The 19,896-nt window shown below is 35.9% G+C and overlaps 4 protein-coding genes across 6 annotated transcripts; 1 reads left to right on the top strand and 3 right to left on the bottom strand.

Annotated features, from left to right (window-relative positions):
- Nucleotides 1–6,714: 6,714 nt before the first annotated feature.
- LOC106333849 (xyloglucan endotransglucosylase/hydrolase protein 2-like) lies at nt 6,715–8,220 on the bottom strand. Its single transcript, XM_013772240.1, has 4 exons — nt 8,028–8,220; nt 7,774–7,874; nt 7,482–7,675; nt 6,715–7,111 (listed from the first exon to the last, which is right to left on the bottom strand). The coding sequence occupies exons 1-4, from the start codon at nt 8,212–8,214 to the stop codon at nt 6,715–6,717; spliced, it is 879 nt and encodes a 292-aa protein (XP_013627694.1). The 5' UTR covers nt 8,215–8,220.
- A 336-nt stretch (nt 8,221–8,556) lies between these two features.
- Nucleotides 8,557–13,089, top strand: LOC106327944 (uncharacterized protein C18orf8-like). 3 transcript variants are annotated; one of them, XM_013766267.1, is made up of 15 exons: nt 8,557–8,718; nt 8,910–8,988; nt 9,075–9,176; nt 9,272–9,341; nt 9,493–9,900; nt 10,130–10,280; nt 10,515–10,624; nt 10,719–10,806; nt 11,028–11,361; nt 11,452–11,522; nt 11,604–11,781; nt 11,882–12,098; nt 12,165–12,273; nt 12,367–12,546; nt 12,789–13,089. In XM_013766267.1, coding segments are annotated over exons 4-15 (2,025 nt in total). In that variant the 5' UTR covers nt 8,557–8,718; nt 8,910–8,988; nt 9,075–9,176; nt 9,272–9,339; the 3' UTR covers nt 12,966–13,089. The 3 variants fall into 3 exon arrangements, with proteins under 3 accessions (XP_013621721.1, XP_013621720.1, XP_013621722.1); XM_013766266.1 differs by having other exon boundaries at nt 11,028–11,357; nt 11,448–11,522; XM_013766268.1 differs by having other exon boundaries at nt 8,566–8,714; nt 11,028–11,357; nt 11,448–11,522.
- A 1,113-nt stretch (nt 13,090–14,202) lies between these two features.
- Nucleotides 14,203–16,291, bottom strand: LOC106334996 (zinc finger CCCH domain-containing protein 36-like). Its single transcript, XM_013773408.1, has 3 exons — nt 16,035–16,291; nt 15,402–15,456; nt 14,203–15,002 (listed from the first exon to the last, which is right to left on the bottom strand). The coding sequence occupies exons 1-3, from the start codon at nt 16,102–16,104 to the stop codon at nt 14,423–14,425; spliced, it is 705 nt and encodes a 234-aa protein (XP_013628862.1). The 5' UTR covers nt 16,105–16,291; the 3' UTR covers nt 14,203–14,422.
- Nucleotides 16,292–16,865: 574 nt separating this feature from the next.
- Nucleotides 16,866–19,805, bottom strand: LOC106334998 (protein EMSY-LIKE 1-like). The gene is made up of 10 exons (XM_013773410.1): nt 19,545–19,805; nt 19,147–19,237; nt 18,949–19,058; nt 18,734–18,854; nt 18,473–18,646; nt 18,338–18,406; nt 18,021–18,248; nt 17,878–17,946; nt 17,733–17,796; nt 16,866–17,448 (listed from the first exon to the last, which is right to left on the bottom strand). Exons 2-10 carry the CDS (start codon nt 19,231–19,233, stop codon nt 17,402–17,404), a joined length of 969 nt encoding a protein of 322 aa, XP_013628864.1. The 5' UTR covers nt 19,234–19,237; nt 19,545–19,805; the 3' UTR covers nt 16,866–17,401.
- Between the last annotated feature and the right edge of the window lie 91 nt (nt 19,806–19,896).

Here is a 19,896-nt window from a genome sequence, read left to right on the forward strand (position 1 = left end):
CAGAACCTGTTTGTAATATAAATTAAGATATTAAACCATATTTTATATCACAATTACAATACTAGCTAGTTTAACAACGTGAACTATTTAAATAGGAAATACCGAACCCTATATAACCCCAAAGCTTGCATGATGTATCATAAACCATGAAATCTTAACATTTGCTTAAACATGATGAGATGCATAAATACAGTTCAAATATCCAAGAACTGGATATACAAAATAACATCATGAGGACAAATTCTTGCATTATAAGCTAAACAGTCAGTTTTAAAAATTATACAAAAATGTAAGAAAGTGACAAAAAGAAAAAAAACTATAAACTCTGAAACCAGGATATGCACATCAAAAAAAGAAAAATTTGGAAGGATTTTTCATACTTGTAATTTAAAATGCTTAGTTTTTCTTCATTCTTTCAGTTTTATTGTCATTAACATGCATCTTGATAATTTTAATCGAGAAAGATGACAAATTATCATTTTCTTAGTCTATATCGATACATGTGTGTTGTAATATTTTGAAAGAGATAAATATAAACCTCAGTTATATTAATTTTAGAATATGTTAGAAGATTAAGTTTGAATTGAAATCGACGACATTGTGCCATATATAGAATATCTACCGAAATCAATACATATGCACCCACATCCTTTTACCACGGCACTATTGAAAAATGAAAAAAAATCATTTAATAAACCTGCACTTTTGTCCATGGAGAGCTGGACTTCTCCTTGGTTGAGTTTTAAGACATTTCCCCACGTAACAACATAGTTTTCATCGAACCCTCCACCTGCAGGAACACTGGCATCAACGGTAGCGATCACGAACAGTACTAAAACAAAATCTAAAATTGAAAACATATATTCTCTCTTATTCATTTGAAATTTTATGTTTTGAATGTGTTTCTTAAGGAGTAGACATCTCCCCCCTTTTTATATTCGGGGTTATTGTAAGGGGTCAAAAAAATTGTTTTGGTCAACAAATGGTTATTTTGGTAAATAATATTTTGGTCAATGACATTCTGATACTGTTACTTTTTAGACTAAGCAAATATTTATTGATAAGTGCGAATTCTAATATATAACTAGATTTTTAGCAGCACTTTAAAAGTGCCGAATTTATTTCAGTTAAAAAAAGGTTATTGGTAAATGAATTCTCGTGAACTTTGAAAATTTTGAGATTCTATTGTTATTGGTTATTAGATTTCAAAAATCTTGATAGAATCCATTGTTATTGGTTTAAAATTTTTTTAAATCCATTCAAATCCCTTGTTATTCAAAAAGTTTAGTTATTATTGTTTCTTTAACTCTAACTAAATCTAGTGTTATTGGGAGATGGATTTTATTCATTTTTACTCATAAAACTCAACTTTCAAAATATCATATCTATGTGATTTTCAAAATCTATGTGATAAAAAAATCTAGAAAACAAAATAGTTATACTTAGCAAAAATCTATTGTACTTTAAATCCAAATTATATGTCTAAAACTATAATTCATTACTTTTTATATACTTTTACATTTTTGAATATATAATCATTTTTTATTGTTTTATCATTTTTAAATATATAATTTTATTTATAAATATTAAAAATTTAAAATAATTTTTTTAAAATAGTTTCAAAAATATTTTTGAATTATTTTTAATGAGAAGATTATGTGTGTTTTATATAAGATGATCTAATCTATTTAAAATTATGATGATTATTTATGTTTGAAAATATTCATATTTGTTAGACATTATATATAAATTTGTATATTTTTACACATAGAAAATAATATATATATAATTCTTGTATAGTAATTCTTATGTAATTTTTTTATGCTTAAAACAGATTAAAAATATTTGTACACATTAATATTTTTGGCTTAACTGATTTTTTGGCCCTAATAAATCAAAATAATTTGAGTTTTATGTTATGAATTTGAATCTATCTATACTATTATTTGATTAGTAAATTTATTTATTTGTCATCTTGCCCATGTTTATAGTGAATTTGATGACTTGTCATATTCTCCATGATTTTAGGATAAATCAATTTGCTTACTTTTCATCTTCTATGTGATTTTAATAAATTTGATTACTTGTCATCTTTTCCATGATTTTAAAATAATTTATTAGTTTAATTATCATGATATTGTTAATATATAATATCATGATATTTTGAATATTTAACTAATAATAGATATTAACAATATCTGCTGATAATATCATAATTACATTTATCTTATTTATTTTATGATTTTAATGGCTAATACTATAGCCAATTTATTTTATTCTTATTAGAAATATTGATCCAAATACAAATTATTATAAAATTTATATATAACTATGCTAATATATTAATTAATAGATTTCTTCCGTTTATTCAGTTGGATCGGTCAATATAGTAAACCATATATATCCCTATAATGTGGTTTGTTAACAATAACATATATTCTCTTTATTCGGTACTACCAAATCTAAACTTTTTTCTTTATTTTGGACCAGTCGGTTTTAAATGGTTAATTTTTACCGGATTAAACACCCCTTGGTTATTGTTATTTTTTTTTTTGAAAAAAACTATTATTATTTTGTTGTTGTTTTATAGGTTGTGATTGTTTATAATCTTTTCAGTGTCATTGAATTTCTTTTCAGTGTCACTGATTTTTTTTTGTCAGTTCAAATATAGTAAGTGTTTAATTTCAAATCTAAGTTTATTAATTTGATTGTTACTATAGAAAATATTTTGATCCAAAATCTACATTTCATAAATAAAACTATGAAACAAGATAACATAATTTACTACATTAATTTCCAATATGAATTTGAAGTTTTATAACTTATGATATTAGTTTATAAGAAAATGAATTGAGTATTGAATTTTTATAATGACAACAGGGAGAACTAAAATTGACAAACCAAAAGTTCTCCAGGATATAACAATTTCGCACAAAACTAGAGAAGATTTTTTTTTTCGAGGTGTCTTGCGCTTGACACCTTGACAAGATGGGAAACTAATACTATATTTGTTAACGAAATAGTATAAAACACCTGATGCATATTAACAGAGGAGGAAGAATGTTGTAATAGACTATACTGTGTCCATAATTATAATCGTTGGAAAGAAAATCCCACATTGGAATATGTAAGGGACTTGAGTAATATAAAAGAGACTTGGGTCATTCCACTTACTGTCAATTGGTTTTAAGTTGGAAGTCCTAGAAATTTATCATGGTGTCAGAGCGGGTCCAATACCCTGACCCATTAATCCGGCCCGGACAGTGGCTCGATCATCCCATTAGCTGATGGCCCATAGATGACTCAGTTCCCGAGATCGCTAGAAAATAAAGCATAATTTCGGAGGGGATATGATGAATTCTTCGAGATTAATGGTTATACACACCATTATCTCGAGGGAGGGTAATGGAGAGAAGAGCTCACATCGGAAATATGAAAGGGACTTGAGTAATATATAAGGAACTTGGGCCAATCCACTAATTGTCAATTGGATTTAAGTTGGAAACTCATGAAACTTGTCATGGTATCAGAACCGGCCCAACACCCTGACCCATTAATCCGGCCCGGATAGTGGCCTGATCATTCCATTAGCTGATGACCCATAGAAGGTTCAGTTCCGCTGAGATTACTGGAAAATAAAACATTGTCTCGGAGGGGGTATGATGGATTCTGCGAGATTAATGGTTATATGCACCATTATCTCGAGAGAGAGAGTGTTGGAGAGAAGATCCCACGTTGGAAATATGTAAGGGACTTGAACCATTCCACTTATTGCCAATTGGTTTTAAGTTGGAAATCCAGGAAACTTGTCAATAATATTGTACTGTTACGCACTATTTACCAAATATTATAGTCATCGTTATGCTGGTTAAAGTATGTCTACTACATTCTCCTTAGCTCTCACGTGGGAAGCTTTAAGACCAAGCAACATCAAAAACAGTGGGCTGATACTATCTGGTTCAAAGGATCAAGTTCCAAAATATTTATTCACAATGTGGGTGCAAAATGTTGATCGTATACGACCAGAGTGCGCCTTGCATCTTGGGGCATCCAAGTTTCACCCTCTTGTTGCATCTGCTCCACCGACACTGAGACTAAGGACCATTTTCTGCTCACCTGTGATTACAGCCAGGAAGTTGGAGCATGTCACTCTCTCGCCTTAACCGTCTAACCTGACTTTTCCACAACTGGATCGAGCTGCTCTCTTGGATCCAAACTTCTTCAATGGTATGTCCCTCAATCCTAAGGAAACTAGCAGATAATGCAACGGTCTACCACATATGAAACCGCTCCCCTCATCTACTGAGAAGTGCTGGACAAGATCATTTCCAAGAGACATACGAAGCATTTAGGCTTTCTTATGTCTCTTTGGATCACTTCCAAGAGACATACGAAGCATTTAGGCTCTCTTATGTCTCTTTGGATCACTTAATCATATGTGTTTATTAATTACCTCTATTTACTCTAGCTTGTTTTTAACTTTTTTACCATTCTAGAGTAGACATTAGATTACACATCTGTAACTCTAACAATCATTAATAGGATATTAACATTCTTAGCAAAGAAAACTGGTTAAACATTGTGTAGAGTAGGAGTGACTTTTGATACATTCTTGGCAAGAATAAAACGTTGCAAGTGAATTTTGATACGTTTTTTTGGCAAGAATTAGAAAACGTTACACGTCTAAGGGCATCATTATCGTCGGCCCTTGGGGCCGACCCTTAACCCATTTTGGGTTTAAAAAAAATTAAAAATGGCAAAGGACGAGACGAACGGGCCATGATTAAGGGCTTCTCGGTGTCGTCCTTCGTGGGTACGTGGCAGCACTGGAGTGGGAGATGATTTCGAAGACGGATCGTCTTTTTCATTTTCTTTCTTCGTATCTCTTTTCTATCCGACTCCAAAAGGCGACGGCAAAGGCGATTTAGCAGAGGAGGAAGCTTTCTACGTGATCTCTTAATCGATCTCCGGTGGCGAAGACTTGTTTCCGAAACCGAAAGCGCAATCCACATCCGACTCCGAAATCGACTTTGAAATCTCTGATGATGAAGACCTAAATCGTCTTCAAACACGAAGGAGACATGGTGTTTCATGTCACTCCTTTTGGTCCTAGATGTTGTGAGATTCAATATACACATCCTCACATCATTAAGGAAGAAGCCGACGCGAATGATGCTCCTTCTTTCTCATTCGACTACTATTTTTTGGCTGAGGTCACTGCTTCAAATCTAAAAGAAGACAAACTTGTGAGTCAATTTTCATACGTATAGACCATATTTAGTTAGTCAAATATATGGTTTGATCTGTTCTGTGTCTTTACGTTCTGTGTTTGCAGTATCTTCATGTGGAAGCTACGACTTCTACTGCTTTGAACAAACAATGCCAAGAGATAATACTTGTAAACAAAGAGGGAAATTCATGGACTGTGAGTTTACGATTTAGCGAATCAGACGGCATGTATTACATCAGAAGAGGCTGGAGAAAATTTTGTCTTGATAACAGATGCGCCATAGGAGACTTATTTGTGTTCAATGTGGTTGGAGATGGGAAAACTACTCTATTAATGTGTGTATGTCCGGAAAGGAAAGAGTGTTCTGAACTACTGATCAAACACTTGAGCAGAAAGAATGGTGAGTCTTCTCCATTGACTTCCTTGACACGTTTTTAACTTGCTTGTTATTTCTTTTACTACATTGCTTCTGCTTTAACTTGTTTTGTCTTGTTCTGCAGGTCACATTGCTTCTAGCTCACGGGTGATTTAGGAGTGATTGTGATCGGAAATAGATATCTCTTTTGCTGTGTTTTCTCTCTATCAAACTTGTTTCCTTTTGTTTCATTAGCTAGTTATCTCTTTCGGTTTGTTTCGTCTCTATCAAAACTTGTTTCCTTTTCTTTCCTTTTGGTACTACTGTAACTTCTTGTTGTAATCTTGTTGCTACAACTCGAAGTTGCCACAAGTGTAATCATGTGAACCAAGTGTAATCTCGAACAAGTTGTAAGCTCGGTCTCATTACTGCTTTCTCTATTAGGTAACTGTATTATTCCTTTATATGCTTCTCTTATGTTGTTCTCGGATAAGGCTAGTGTGTTAAACTTGAATTTGGCTTGTAAACATTTTTAAACTTGTATCAAACGTAGACATTTTTAAACTTCTATCACACTTATAAAACTTATAGAAACCATATTAAATGAAACTTATAGTTTTAAGAAGATAAACTTATACATAAGATAAGAAAAACTAGATGTCAAAAAAAAAAAGATAAGAAAAACTAATAGAAATTCTTTAGCTTATAGCTTATAACACATTCTATGTTTTAATTCTCTTTTATAAATTTTCAATTTTGAATAAAATGTTTATAAGTTAAAAACTATGCTTTTATATATGTTATTACTTATTAATGAAAATAATCAATTTAATTAAGTAAGTGACAAAGTTAGTCCCACCAATAATCAACTATTTATACAGAAGCTCTTAGCTTAGTTCCTAAACACAAAAATAATAATAAAAAATGCTAAGGGCCCTTAATCAAATCTCTCCCATAATAATGCCCTAAGGACTTCACTTTGATCAAGAATATATGAGTTGTCTCTGTAAAATAATTATCATATAATAGTAAAATAGCATTCTTTATTGAAAATTCGTTTAAATTCTAAAAATATATTTGAAAGCAAGCACTTGTGATACTTTTCTCTAATAATGTTTTTAGATACCCATCATTGATTCAATCGACATTCCGTAGGAGGAACAGGATACCTAGGATGATCAGAACAATAATCGTACGTCATATACTTCGCTCTCACATTCTTGAATGCCGTAGTTTCATTTGCACTTAACCTACTATATTGGATCGTATTCCACCAGTAGGTTGTTGAACCACATACTTTCGCGTTGATGTTCAGACCATCCGCGTGACAACCAGAATCAGAAAACCTTTCAAAATTGGCTTTAAAAGGAGCATATGACCAATTAATTTTGGCCTTACCACCGTCTGTTGCCCATCCCTCGCCGTTCCACAGACTAACCACCAATGTCATCGGCTTTGATGGATAGCCTACGCCATATCTTTTGTTATTTTTGAATATTCGTATTGGAACATTGTCCACGTAAAACCTACCATATCGGGAGAAACAAAAAATATATTATGAAATCATCATGGTGCTCGTATTGCTAAATGTTTAAAACAAAATAAAACAATTTTTCCACTGTGTAGGATAACTGTTAAAACTTTAGCAATACTGTAGAACTGTTAAAACAAAGTCTAATATTAGCTAATTAATTTTCATTTTTTTTTCGGTTCATGTTCTTGTTAGTAAGCTTTAAAAGAAAAGATGTCGTACTCATTCGTGATTCAGAATATTGAAATTTAGTCGTATATGTATTATTGTTTCCTTCTATTTAGAATGGTTGGGCACACATTCGATAATTGTGTGATAAAATTAAACAAATATAAATAGAACACATGGAAAGAGAAAAAACATACGCAATTTGATACGGATTCCAGAGAATCCCATAAGTGTGAAAATCTGTGGATGGATCGAACCAAAGAACAAACTTTTGTTCTCTATTTCCTTGACCATTGATAAAAACATTTGTTTGAATTTGTATCGGTTTTCCTTCTCTATCCCCAAGGAACTCGAAGTCTAGCTCGTCCTGGGTATCTCCCTTCGAAGTCAACTGAAACCAAATTAAAATACACAAAAGGTATAAAGAAAGATATTCACTAAGTTGAAAGTTCAAATTAATGTAATGAAGAAGCTAAAACGTGAACGTACATAAAAAGCTGTCACAACTCCAGCAGTATCTTTTGGAGGCAACTTGATTCTCATTTGAAAGAATCCTGATCCGAACTTGTGTTTAGACTGAAAACCAGCACCTGTTTGTAATATAAATTTAGATATTAAATCATATTTTATATCACAATTACAACACTATATAGAATATCGACTGAAATCAATACATACGCACCACATCCTTTTATCTTTTTACGACGACGTTATTGAAAAAGGAAACAGTAAAATTAATGAACCTGAAGTTTTGTCCATGGAGAGCTGGACTTCTCTCCCTTGGTCGAGTTTCAAGACATTTCCCCACGTAACAACATAGTTGTCATCGAACGGTCGACCTCCAGCAGGAACCCCCGCATCAACGGTACCGATCAAGAACAGTACTAAAACAAAATCTAAAACTGAAAACATATATTCTCTCTTATTCATTTTTAAAATTTTATGTTTTTGAGTGTGTTTCTTACCGAGCATACATCTCCCCCTTTTATATATTCGGGGTTATATTGTAAGGGGTGGTTAATTATAAGCTTAAATTGGTAAAAAAATATTATTTTGGTTAACAAATCTTTATTTTGGTAAATTAATATTTTGGTGAACTGTGTTTTTGATACTGTTACATTGTATAACTATCTGGCAAGACTGAATCGAATATTTGTTGATAAGTAGAAAATTCGAATATATAATGGGCCTTCATGAGCTGAGACAAAAAAACAAATATGGGCCTGCCTTCAAGGCCTGTGTCTAATCCACACGTGTTGATCGCCTGGTCTTCCTTCTTCTTCACACGGTGATTGAAGAACACCTATATCGTCAAATCTCCCAACGACACAACCGTTCGAATCAAAAATCGAAACTTAGTTCGTTTCTGCTGCTTGAATCTGAGAAACCCCAATCACTGGGCTTTAAATTCATCTCCATCATTGTTTTTCGTAGGTAACGCTTCTCTGTTAACGTGTCTGATTCACTTTTTTTGTTTCTTCTGTAATTCCCTTTTAAATTGATCTAATTATTTTCACCAATGGAGATGTAATTGTTGTCTGATTATGATCTTCTGTCTTAAATTGAATTATTTATTTAAGTTCTTCGGACACAGCTTTAGTGAATCTACTGGTTTTGTCTTTCAGCAATGCAGGCATGAAAGAAAAGAACTCCGCTTCCACCGCCTCTACACTTGGAAGGATTCTAGCTACTTGTTCTAAGCAGGTTTGTTCCACAGCTCCATTAACCTTTGTCTTGTGGAATGTGTTCCTTGTTATTGAATTTTAAAAAGTGCACTTTGTTGTCACAAGGCCAAAGACTACGGGAGCTGCGTTGCGTCTAAAGTCCACGAGATTGAAAAAGACTTGTGCTTAAAACAGTTTCTTGCGCTGAAGAGCTGTATGCAACATACGGTATAATATATTGCAATTTCATTTCAAAAGACTTGTCTTGATCATTAATTTGAAGACTAATCTGTTCTAGTATTGTTTTTTTTTTTTCCTTACAGATCCGAGGAAAGGGTTGAATCTCTATATACTTCTTCTCTTTAGGGGCATTGATCAGCACTGATTAATCATGTACGCCAATTCTTTTTATTTTATTTTCATCTTGTGTAACGTTTATAAGTGATAAGTGACTCGGTCCAATCATAAAATGGATATTTTGGACTATAGTCTTGTTCCTTTTGAGTAATTTAGACAACTAAAAGGTTAAGATTATGTCTAGCAGGCCTTCAAGTTCACAGACAAGTGTCGGCTCTGGCGCCTTGTCACATGCGTATATACAGCATCCATCCCTACGTTGCAATGTTCCTGAATCCAGGGGGTTGTTCTACGATGATGCCAACAGATTGCTAATTTGTGTCACATCTAGTCAGGTCTTTTCATGGGAAACAGCTACCTTTAATCCTGATGTATCTCCTTCAGTTGATTCTATACCCGAAGGGCCTATCATGTGTATCAGATTCTCTCTTGATAAAAAAGTGGTAGCTGTCCAAAGATCTGATTGTGAGATCCAGTTTTTTCATCGAGAGACCAAGCAGACACTTACTCACAAGTGCAGGGCAGGATCAGAGAGCCTTCTCGGATTCTTCTGGAGTGACTCTCCATTATGTGATCTTGCAGTTGTAAAAACCAGGTGTGGGCTTGCTTTTATTCCCTGCATACTTAAACTGCATAGGACGATATCCAATTGTTGAGATTGTTGGCAACGAATTTTAAAGACTAATTGGTTGAAACTGAGAACTTTATATAACTTGATTGTGTTAATAATAGTTATATACTTTAACTAAAGAAAGTAGCATTTTCAGAATCATTTGTCTCTCTAATGAAAGTTCTTTTTTTTTTTGCTCTCTTTCCTGTCTCAGTGGTATGGACTTGTTTGCCTGTGATTCTGCGATGAATCTACGTTTGGTGGAAACCAAGAAAGTGAATGTGAATTGGTACATCTACACACATGAATCTCGACTTGTTCTTCTTGCATCTGGGTTGCAGTGCAAGACAATTACTGGGTTTCAGGTATTACACAAAATTTATCATCAACAAAACTAAATCAGATTTATACATATTGTCCAACACATGTGTACAAACCCCAAGGAAAAAAAAAACAAAGAATTATGAAATATATAGATGTTGGTCCTTATGATGTGTATGCTAGAGTTGTCAGTGAGATTTTATGATTGAGTTAACATTTATGTAACTTATTGAATATTACGGATATGAGCCTGATATTCGTTTTTATCTACTCTACAGCTTTCCACTGCAGGAGTTGTTCGTTTGCCGAAATTTGAGATGACCCTGGCTACAACTGAATCGAACAGCAAACCTATTATCTCCGCTGGAGATGTCCACTTAATCACTGTGTACGATTCTCCTATGTTTTAATTCTTCTCCTAAACTTGCTCCTTATTCATTACACGAATTAGTTGGAGATTAATCTTTACCATTCTCTTTCAGCTATGGCCGAATATATTGTTTACAAGTGGACATGGAAGCTATGCTGCTCCATACATACAGGTTCTACCGAGATGCAGTCGTTCAACAAGTAAGTTTGCTTTTCCTCAGTTACCAGTATCTGGTTACTTTGCTGATTTTTATTGAACGTGTTGTAGCTTGTTTGACTAGCTTCTGGTGTTTCTCCGTGAGTTTGAACCTTTAAAATCTGAAAGTTGCAAGTTAAATGCAAAACAACCTTATCTAGCGTGTCTGCTTTTCCTGGTATGGAATCATTGTTTCTTCATTCATTCCATGTGCTCTTGTTTACAGGGTTCGTTGCCAATATACTCAAGCAAGTTGTCGGTGAGTGTGGTTGACAATTTATTGCTTGTGCACCAAATCGATGCAAAGGTTGTTATCATCTATGACTTATTTGTGGATTCTCGAGCTCCCGTGTCTGCTCCTCTTCCTTTACTTTGGAGGGGTTACCAAGGCTCCGACTCGTCGTCCCAAGCTACTAACAAGGAAAACGAGAGCCCAGGATCATCTACAATCAATGAAAACGTAGTCATGTATGAAGATTCGTGGACCTTTCTGGTTCCAGACCTTATTCTGGATCAGACTAACAAGGTTCTGTGGAGAGTGCATTTGGATCTTGAGGCAAGTTGGCTTTTGTTGGTTTATCTACATGCCAATTAAATTTTTACATAATTTCGCAAATGTTCTGTATTTTAATATGATGTGCTGCAGGCAATTTCCGCTAGTAGCTCAGACAGGACGTCTCTTCTCGAATTCCTACAGCGAAGGAAGTTGGAAGCAAATAAGGTCCTAAAATTTCCTTTCCTTTGTGGTTTACACTAAGATGATGCGGCTGTTAGATTAGATTAATGAGTGCGTTTGTGTCAGGCCAAACAACTGTGCTTGGGGATAGCAAGGGCTCTTATTTTGGAACGCAGACCAGCAACTCAGGTTACACAGGCAATAGATGTACTTGTCACAGCATATTCGTACTCGGTTAAAGCTGGTATATACAAGGAACTAAAGAACGAAAAAACTACCCCAACAAACGATGGTGCATCTCCTGGTAAAACCTATTCAATCTTTAAAAAAAATTGATTTAGGCATGAATGCATTGCAATCTCGTTAACACATCTTGTCCTCTAATCGACTTTCGGTTTATGAAGATAACGAAGGACGTAGGGCATCTGAAAGCAGTCTTGATGAAGAAGAAGTTGAAATAAACGTACCATCTGGTTCTGCTGATGAGCAGCAGGAATCTCAACTCTCGTCACCAGCCATTTCACCTGATGAGCTCTACAAGTTTGTGTTTGCTTCCGTAGAGGAAACGATGGTTGAGGAATCTGACTACCTAGTTGCTATCATAACTGAGTTCCTTCGCAGGTAAACTATTCATTATGTTTGGAGTCATCAGCTCTGCGTTCTTACCTTTGATTCCTTTTGTTGCAGTATAAGCGCAGAGAAACTCAAAGTGGATCTCAACATATATGTGATGACCATCAGACTTTTAGCACACAGTAAACGATTTGCAGAACTGTCACTATTCATCACAAACAAGGTTTGTATTAATTAACTTCTAAGTTCTAACTAAGAGCACAAAACCTCGTCTATGGTTTTTTGTTCACAAAGTTTGTGCTCCATCTCCATGCAGATAATCGAACCATCAAAGGAAGTCGCGCTCCAGCTTCTTGAGAGCGGTCGCCAAAACCCGCGGATAAGGAAACTTGGGCTTGATATGCTGAGACAGCTCTCGTTGCACCATGAGTACATCTCCTCCCTTGTGCAAGATGGATACTATCTTGAAGCTCTTCGTTATGCTCAGAAGCGTAAGGTACATACAACACTTTCTTAACAGATCAAATTACATGTGGTGGCCATTCTGTTTGATGTGGTTCGGTTTAGTTCAGCTAGAACGCAAGTTTTTCCGGTTTGGTTTTGGATTAAAAATATCAGTTTCACATTGTAATTGAATATAATCTGATTGTATGTAATTTTTAATTGATTTCTGGTTTTTTGATTACATTAAATTATGTTTCGGTTTTAAGTTTATTTGGTGGTGTATGCACATTGCAGGTGACGAGTGTGCGATCGTCACTGTTTCTGGAAGCAGCATTCGCGTCTAATGATATGCAGCATTTGGCTGCAATATTGAGGGCCTTGTCGGAGTTGATTCCTGGATTCAAAGAAACATCCGAGTATTACACATTCCATGGTCTTCTTAATGAAACCAGTTCCTCAGTTGCTGTCTGAGAGAAAACTCCTTACCATGTTTTATGTTCAATAAACCTAAATAATATTTTTGGTGGTTGTGTGGATCTTTATAAGGAAACGATTTTCTGGTTCATTAAAAATAAAACAACGATTAGTTTTCTTTCGAGCTATTAGAATCCTCAAGCCAGTCTTCTTGTTTGGTTCTCGTAAGATTCTCTGTTTCTAAGGTTTATGCAACGAAGAAAAGAACACAATTAGTTATAGTAGTTGACCTATACACACTTGCCTCGTTCCCTCCACTTTTGTCTACCTATTAAAACCACAATTGCTTACTACTACTTCATCACAACACAAAAACAACAAACAAGCTTTAATTGATCTACAATGTCCAAGATCATCGCAGTGCTAGCTTCTCCAGTTCGTAGCCAGTCAACCGCCAACCCCCCCCCCGCCAATGTATACTCCGTCTATGATGACCACTGTGGGTCCTTGTATGAGCATTTTAACCAACAGCAGTAGCAACGGAACTTCACCTTTCGTCTGATTGTTGTAACTCATTGAGGTCGTTGACTACCTGAGGAATGGGATATGTCTCTGTCACCGGAAGCGTTCCTTTTAATATTCCTGTTACCGGTGAAGACTTAACCATGACTGTTCTCAGTAGCAGCAATTGTGAAAGTGATCATGATAGGTTGGCCACCAAAGGAAAGGGTTTGTTGCCTAGTTCTGAGACTATCAAACCGTTTGATATGAGCAGCAGATGTTCGGTCTGTTGACAATATACTCTGCAGCAGGATAGCTTCGTAACAATGAAAGAGTGAAGAGAAAATTGCAAGATTGATTTGGAGAGAGCGATGAAAACACCTCAACGGAACAACACTTAGGGTAACTGTTGTTGTTTCTTGAACTTTGGAAGACTATTATTATGTAACCTTTTTACCGCAACTCATGTCTGTATCATTTAACTCCTCTTCTTCTTTTTACAACTGGCTCCCTCTTTTCTTTTCTCTCCTCTAATTTTTTTCCTTTTACTTTTCTATTCCAAAGTATCTGATATGTACCGGTGATATTTACCGGCAAAGAAGTCACATTATAGGTTCACAACAGCTACTTAAATAAAATAGCCCAAAGCGATGGACCAAGACTTAATGGCTCTATCACTTGATGAACTGGAAGTCTGGAAGAACCGTTAAACATGCTAGAAATAAATACTCGCAAGAAATTAATGATATTTGTCCTATAGCTATTTTTTCTACTACAAGAAAAACCCTCAACATGTTCAGAAAATCATAAGACCAGATGATATGATATAGCAGAGAAAACATTAATATAATCAGGCAGCATACAAATCCTAGCCACTGTTTGTTTCCAAGTTTGTGAATATCATTCATGAAACCTCCCAAACTTGATTTAACCAAAAACTAAAGACGTGACTCTAGCAATAAAGAAGAGACTTGTTTTGCAAGTAAACTTCTCTTCACCTTAGCAATAATATCTTAGGAGGAGATTCCTGACCTGCGTAGCTCCGCTTCCCCGTGTGCAAAGTGGCATCTATCACCAAACGTACAGCTTCCTTTAGAGAATCTCTCACACATCTTCGTCTTGAAGTTGCTCCCTGGATGCGGTTTCCCTTCAGAACCACCACCACCACCACCAGGTGGTCTCCTCGCTGCCGAGTTAAGCCTCCCAATAAGCTCTCTAACCATCACGCTCGCTTCGTTTATCAGCTCAAACGTTCCTTCAAGCTCAATGTTCTTCAGGTTGGGGTCTCTCTCGTGATCTTGAATCGTTAACTTCGCCCCAGTTTGACGATATATCTGTTTAGAACTGACTCCACCTTTTCCAATGATTGCGCCTGCCAATGAAGCATCCACGCTGATTTTTGCAGTGGCCGAGGCACCAAAGCTAGAGACGTGGCCAGGACCAGAGTCTCCTCTCCCTGAGAATCTCCCTTGCATGTTTCTTGAAACTTGAGGCATGGGTGGAGCCATGTTTGTCAGCTGTGCTACAGCATTGTATCCTCCGGGGACATAATGCGAGAAATGGCAGTTCTCTCCAAAAGGACAGCCAGAAGTGCTGCACAACAGAAGCAGAATAAAATACATCAGAGAGTTTAAACTTAAGAACCAATCGCTTTAACATGACACAAGAGAACAAACGGTTAATACACAAGGCGGTAACGTTTAGTGTGTAAAATACAGACAAGGTTTGGGTTGATTGTGAGTACGAACAAATGAGTTAAATGTTTCTAAAATTATAATCCGGATGCGTTTTATCCGTTTCTAGTGAGAATCATTTCAATTAGATTGATTTTTTTAACAAAAGAAACTTGTTTAGCATGAATGATGATGTTACCTGTAATAACAACTAACTATTTCATTAGCATACAGTTTTACTTGTTAATCTCAATTGCAGATAAAATAGCAATTTTTTGAATATTAATCCAGTTAAGAAAAAAGAGGATTAATAAGTAACCTGAAATATTTAGTGCATGGCTTCGATTTGCTTCCTAAACCAGTTGATTCCATCTCTGTTCCAAACATTTTTAAGTGTCGTTTATTTAGTTAAGAATTTTCTGAAGCTCAATAATATTTGCTTTAGGATCATACATTATCATTCATATATATGAAAATTGAGACTTCAAAAATCAAAGCTTCATGATATTCTGTAAATTTTCAGGATTATTTATTTACCAACAAATAAGACACAGGAAAAGGCTTGTTCAAATCAAGCAACCCCGGTTATAAGATGTTAACTAGCTTAAACTTAAAACTCATCAAGAAACTGTGAATAAAAACATAAGCTTGGGATGTTACTTAACTGTGCAGTTAATACTGTAATCTCTCGCTAATTAGACAAAATAAGTGAGAAGTAAATAAGAGGAAAAGGACATCACCAAAACACAGCAGTGAGAAAGAAAGACAGCAAAACAGCAAAAAAAAAAGAAGAAAAGTAGCTAAAATCAAATCCAATTGATCCAAAAGAAAAGATTATTTATCAAGCAATAAAGATCTCAAGTTTCAGACTTTATGAGAGTTAGTGAAGTACAAAAAAAAAAACTGAAAAGAATGATATATATATATATATATAATTCAAGAGGTAGCTAACCTTGCTTAGACTTCTTAAACCCGGCGCCGTTGGAGTTAGCTTCAGGCCGTCCTCTCTTAAGAGTATCCATGGCAAAAAAAAAAGTACAGATCCGAAATAGAAACCCTTTCTTTAGTGTATTATGTCTAGAGATCGAATGAATAGGGGTTAGTGGAGAAGGACAGATCGAAATCGGAATCGGAAAAGGGAAGAAGATAAAATAAATCTCAACCCCCTCAAGGTTGGTTGTCGTTGAAGGAAAGATGTGATTTCCTTCTTTTTTTTTTTTTTTTTTTTTTTTTTTACTCTTTCCGAATTATGTTTTTCAATTCGAAATCAAACCGGAGTGGTCCATTGAGGTAAACCGGAATTGCAACATATCATTAAAAAGGAAAAAAGAAGAAGGAAGGTAAACGGGTCAACAACATCGCTTCCTGCGTGTTCTATTATTTGACGACATCCAACCATCCTCCTCTCCTCTGTCTTCCCTTCTCAACTCCGACGACGAATAGCAAATCGCATCATCATCATCATCATCATCATCATCCCTTCAATCTCCACGGCGTTTCTCCTTGTCTCTCAGGTATGATGAAATTGCTGGGGGCTAATCTTTAATCTTAATCCCTTCTTGTGTGTGTGGTAAAGACATGTCAACTACTACTTTGGAACCTGAATACCTTTCAAATCTCCCTCCCTAAGGGAGGATTACAACGGAATCATCGCCAACAAACTGGTGTCGAATCTCATCACCATCATCATCATCATCTTCTCAACTTTGAGATGATTTGGATTGGATTCATCAAGCACCATGGCTACAACTGTTTCCTGTAAGTCACATATTGGCTTCCTTTGTTTATTACAAATGATTAGCTCCTACGGCTGTTCTGAATGCATTCTTAGCTCCTTCTTCAAATCTTACAACATTGAATCACATCTACCAATCTTTCCATTAGATAAGGGACTTTTGTTTTTGATTTTGTAATCTGTGTAATGCTATGTTTGGTTCACCGTATCAACTATTTGCGCACACACAAAAAAACAAAACAAAACAATAACAAGATTACATAAACTGTATGCATTTTGATGGCACGTCTGATTACCCCTTTGGAGGTGGACTAACATAGTCACAGGTTAAACTTCTCTAAAACCAAAATGTCTTGTGTGCTTACAAACAGAATCCTACTACTTCTCAACCCTAACAATTTTTTTTTCATACATTTTTTGGTGAACCATAACTTAAAACGAAGAAAGACTAACTCGTTTCCATCTTCTGAGATGCTGACCTGACCTCTCATGCCATTTCTTTTTTCAGATGAGCGCAATGTTTCTTTTTATGAATCCAGAGTCCTTGGCGACCAAACATCATAAGTTTACATACAGCTTTTCCATCACCCCTGTTGCATTGCATGGTCATGCGTATATGGTGGATCTCCATCTGGTGGTAGTAAACCATATTAGTCAAATCATGTTTTGCAATAGATAAGCATAGTCAAAAGTTCCATAACAAGACTCTTATTTAAGCTATTCATGTATTTTCAGGTTAGAGACTATTGTAAGTGTAGTTACACGCTGAGCAAAGTATGTGATAACATTTTAATTTGGGGGATTACGTTTGTAATTACCCTTAATATTATCATCAGAGTACAGAATTTAAAGGCAAATACAAGACTATTCTGAGATTGCAAATATAACGAAACACTGCTTTTTTGCTATTATTACCAATTTCACCATCAGAAGTATCAGCAAGCCTTGCAATGGCAGCCATAAGCGCCTGTTCATGTTCCTGCCATCACACAACTTTGTGTTATTTCCCTCAGAATCACAACATTAAACCACTCACAAGAGGGTATTATTAGTCTCAGACCTTGAGCATTTTCTTTGCCTTGTCAAGCTCAAAAGGATCAGGATGAGTAGCATCGAAAACTCTCTCCACCTAGAAAAACGCCTCGACTTTGGATCAGCAGTTGATGTTAATGGACACAACAGATAAAAAAAAAAAAAACTAACCTCCTTCACAAGCAAGTCTGTGTTGAATAGTTCAATATCATCACCACCACCATTCTGATGTGTTGGTGGTGGTAAAAATTCTCTTCTCGGTTGATGAATTCTTGGTCCTCTCCCTCTACCAAAATGGCTTTGGTTTATTCGGTTCCCACGGATTGATCCACTTCCAAGTCCAGCATTTAAAGTTACCCCACTCTCCTCTCCATCCCACCTTATATCTTCCGGTGGTATCTACAAAAAAAAAAAAATGGCAGCTCCTATCAAAGATCCTCATCATGTTAGACAGAAATGGATGGTAACCATAAACATGTCAAGCTTACCTCCTTGAGATCAACCCATTCCCACGTTTCATTTATTGCGTTTATATCATACACCAACGCATGCCGACCCTGTGAGAAATAAAACAAGTCAATAAACTGCAAAGACACTTGAACCAAATGTTCAAATGTTAATACCTCAACTGCGTTGTACTGGGTTATAATTGCTTCATAAAAGTGGTTGTCTTCAGGCCACTTTGTCCACACTTTTCTTCCGATAAGAGCTTCGGCAGATCCATCTCCTGCTATGCCACCGGATACAACACGGCTATTGAATGACCTATTTCCAGCTGGACCAATTGATGGATGATACTGCATGCATATCACCACCGGTTAATTGATCAAGAACATAGAGAAAAACAGAAGAAATCACACTTACGACTAAAAGAGACTGCTTACAGATGGGAATGTCTTCTGCTTCTTCCGGGAAGCTGAGAAAGTTGGACTAGGGACAACATCAAAACCCTGACTAGCTGCATGTCTAGAAGTAACTTGGCTTCCGCCTCCCTGTCTCCAATCTCTGGTACAGTTCCAATGTACAACATATTAAAACAAACGGAAACCATGATAAATTTACTAATTTGTATTTGGTGTCTGCAGATAAACAATCTGACCTTATCCGTTGGATAGTATCGTCCTTATTAACTCTGCTCAGAAGCTCTCGATGCTCGTCATCAGATACTCTCAATTCTTTGCGCAACTCTGTTATCAAGCTTTCTTTATCCTAAAATGCGTAAATGGAACAGAATCCATAATAAGACTGACAGAACATAAAGTAACCTAGTCAACCCAAAAGGTGATAGAGACAGTACCCAAGAAATAGCATCAGACTGCGCTTTAAAGGCCCTTAAAACAGCGGTATAAGCTTCCTGCTCAAGTTGATGAATTTGTGCCTCCATACCACTATGTAGTTTAGTAAAACAACTTTGAGGCCACCCAAAAGATAATTTCACAAGAACAAAAAGGCTGCAACAATGTAAAGAGCATACCGCAAGTTCACCTAATTCAATAAAGCTGGACACTTTTCTCAAAACCCTAAAACCCTATCCTCGGCTAACCATTCCCTAAACCCTAATCTTAACATTCCGCGCCTAAAACTAGCTGCAACAGTAGGTTAGCTGCAACGCCTAAGAGGAGGGTTCATCGTCGAACGCCAAAGGCTCTAATTGCTCGAAGAGGTTCAAATGCGGGGCGAAAACGTTATACATACCTCTGTTTTCAGAAGCTTGAAGGGAAAACCCACAAAGAGGGCTTTTGTTCTTCACAGATTCAGATACGAAACCCTAGAAAACTCGAATCGAAACTTGACCCGCAAAAAGCAATTGGTGGGGGTTAGGGTTCGATGAAATAACGGAATTGGAACGAGAAAAAGGAAACGATCTTTGCTTTCCCTCTCGAGAAATGCGATTTTTTGAAAGCGAAGGAAGGGGGCACAGAGCTACGATCGATTTCGCCGGGGCTCGGATGGGATTGCGTCTCCTTCGCCGAACAGTCGTTTTAAAGGCGAAACGACGCGTTTTGGAAATAAGAAGTTATGAGGCCCATTAAGAAAAGCAACTCCG

The sequence above is a fragment of the Brassica oleracea genome, chromosome C3 (assembly GCF_000695525.1).
Source record: "Brassica oleracea var. oleracea cultivar TO1000 chromosome C3, BOL, whole genome shotgun sequence".
NCBI classification, from domain to species: domain Eukaryota; kingdom Viridiplantae; phylum Streptophyta; class Magnoliopsida; order Brassicales; family Brassicaceae; genus Brassica; species Brassica oleracea.

Bases quoted from the DNA above. Each gene is read 5' to 3' on its own strand.
- LOC106333849 (XM_013772240.1), bottom strand. From the start codon at position 8,214: ATGAATAAGAGAGAATATATGTTTTCAGTTTTAGATTTTGTTTTAGTA. The intron at 7,875-8,027 runs GTTCATTAATTT...TATTACAAACAG, and splicing joins CTCCATGGACAAAACTTCAG to GTGCTGGTTTTCAGTCTAAA. The intron at 7,676-7,773 runs GTACGTTCACGT...ATTTGGTTTCAG, and splicing joins GAGTTGTGACAGCTTTTTAT to TTGACTTCGAAGGGAGATAC.
- LOC106334996 (XM_013773408.1), bottom strand. From the start codon at position 16,104: ATGGATACTCTTAAGAGAGGACGGCCTGAAGCTAACTCCAACGGCGCC. The intron at 15,457-16,034 runs GTTAGCTACCTC...TGTTTGGAACAG, and splicing joins GTTTAAGAAGTCTAAGCAAG to AGATGGAATCAACTGGTTTA. The intron at 15,003-15,401 runs GTTACTTATTAA...TCTGTTGTGCAG, and splicing joins CCATGCACTAAATATTTCAG to CACTTCTGGCTGTCCTTTTG.
- LOC106327944 (XM_013766267.1), top strand. The intron at 12,274-12,366 runs GTTTGTATTAAT...ATCTCCATGCAG, and splicing joins CACTATTCATCACAAACAAG to ATAATCGAACCATCAAAGGA. The intron at 12,547-12,788 runs GTACATACAACA...TGCACATTGCAG, and splicing joins GTTATGCTCAGAAGCGTAAG to GTGACGAGTGTGCGATCGTC.
- LOC106334998 (XM_013773410.1), bottom strand. From the start codon at position 19,233: ATGGAGGCACAAATTCATCAACTTGAGCAGGAAGCTTATACCGCTGTT. The intron at 18,407-18,472 runs GTATTAACATTT...TATTTCTCACAG, and splicing joins CCCAGTACAACGCAGTTGAG to GGTCGGCATGCGTTGGTGTA. The intron at 17,449-17,732 runs GTAATAATAGCA...TACTACCACCAG, and splicing joins TACTTCTGATGGTGAAATTG to ATGGAGATCCACCATATACG.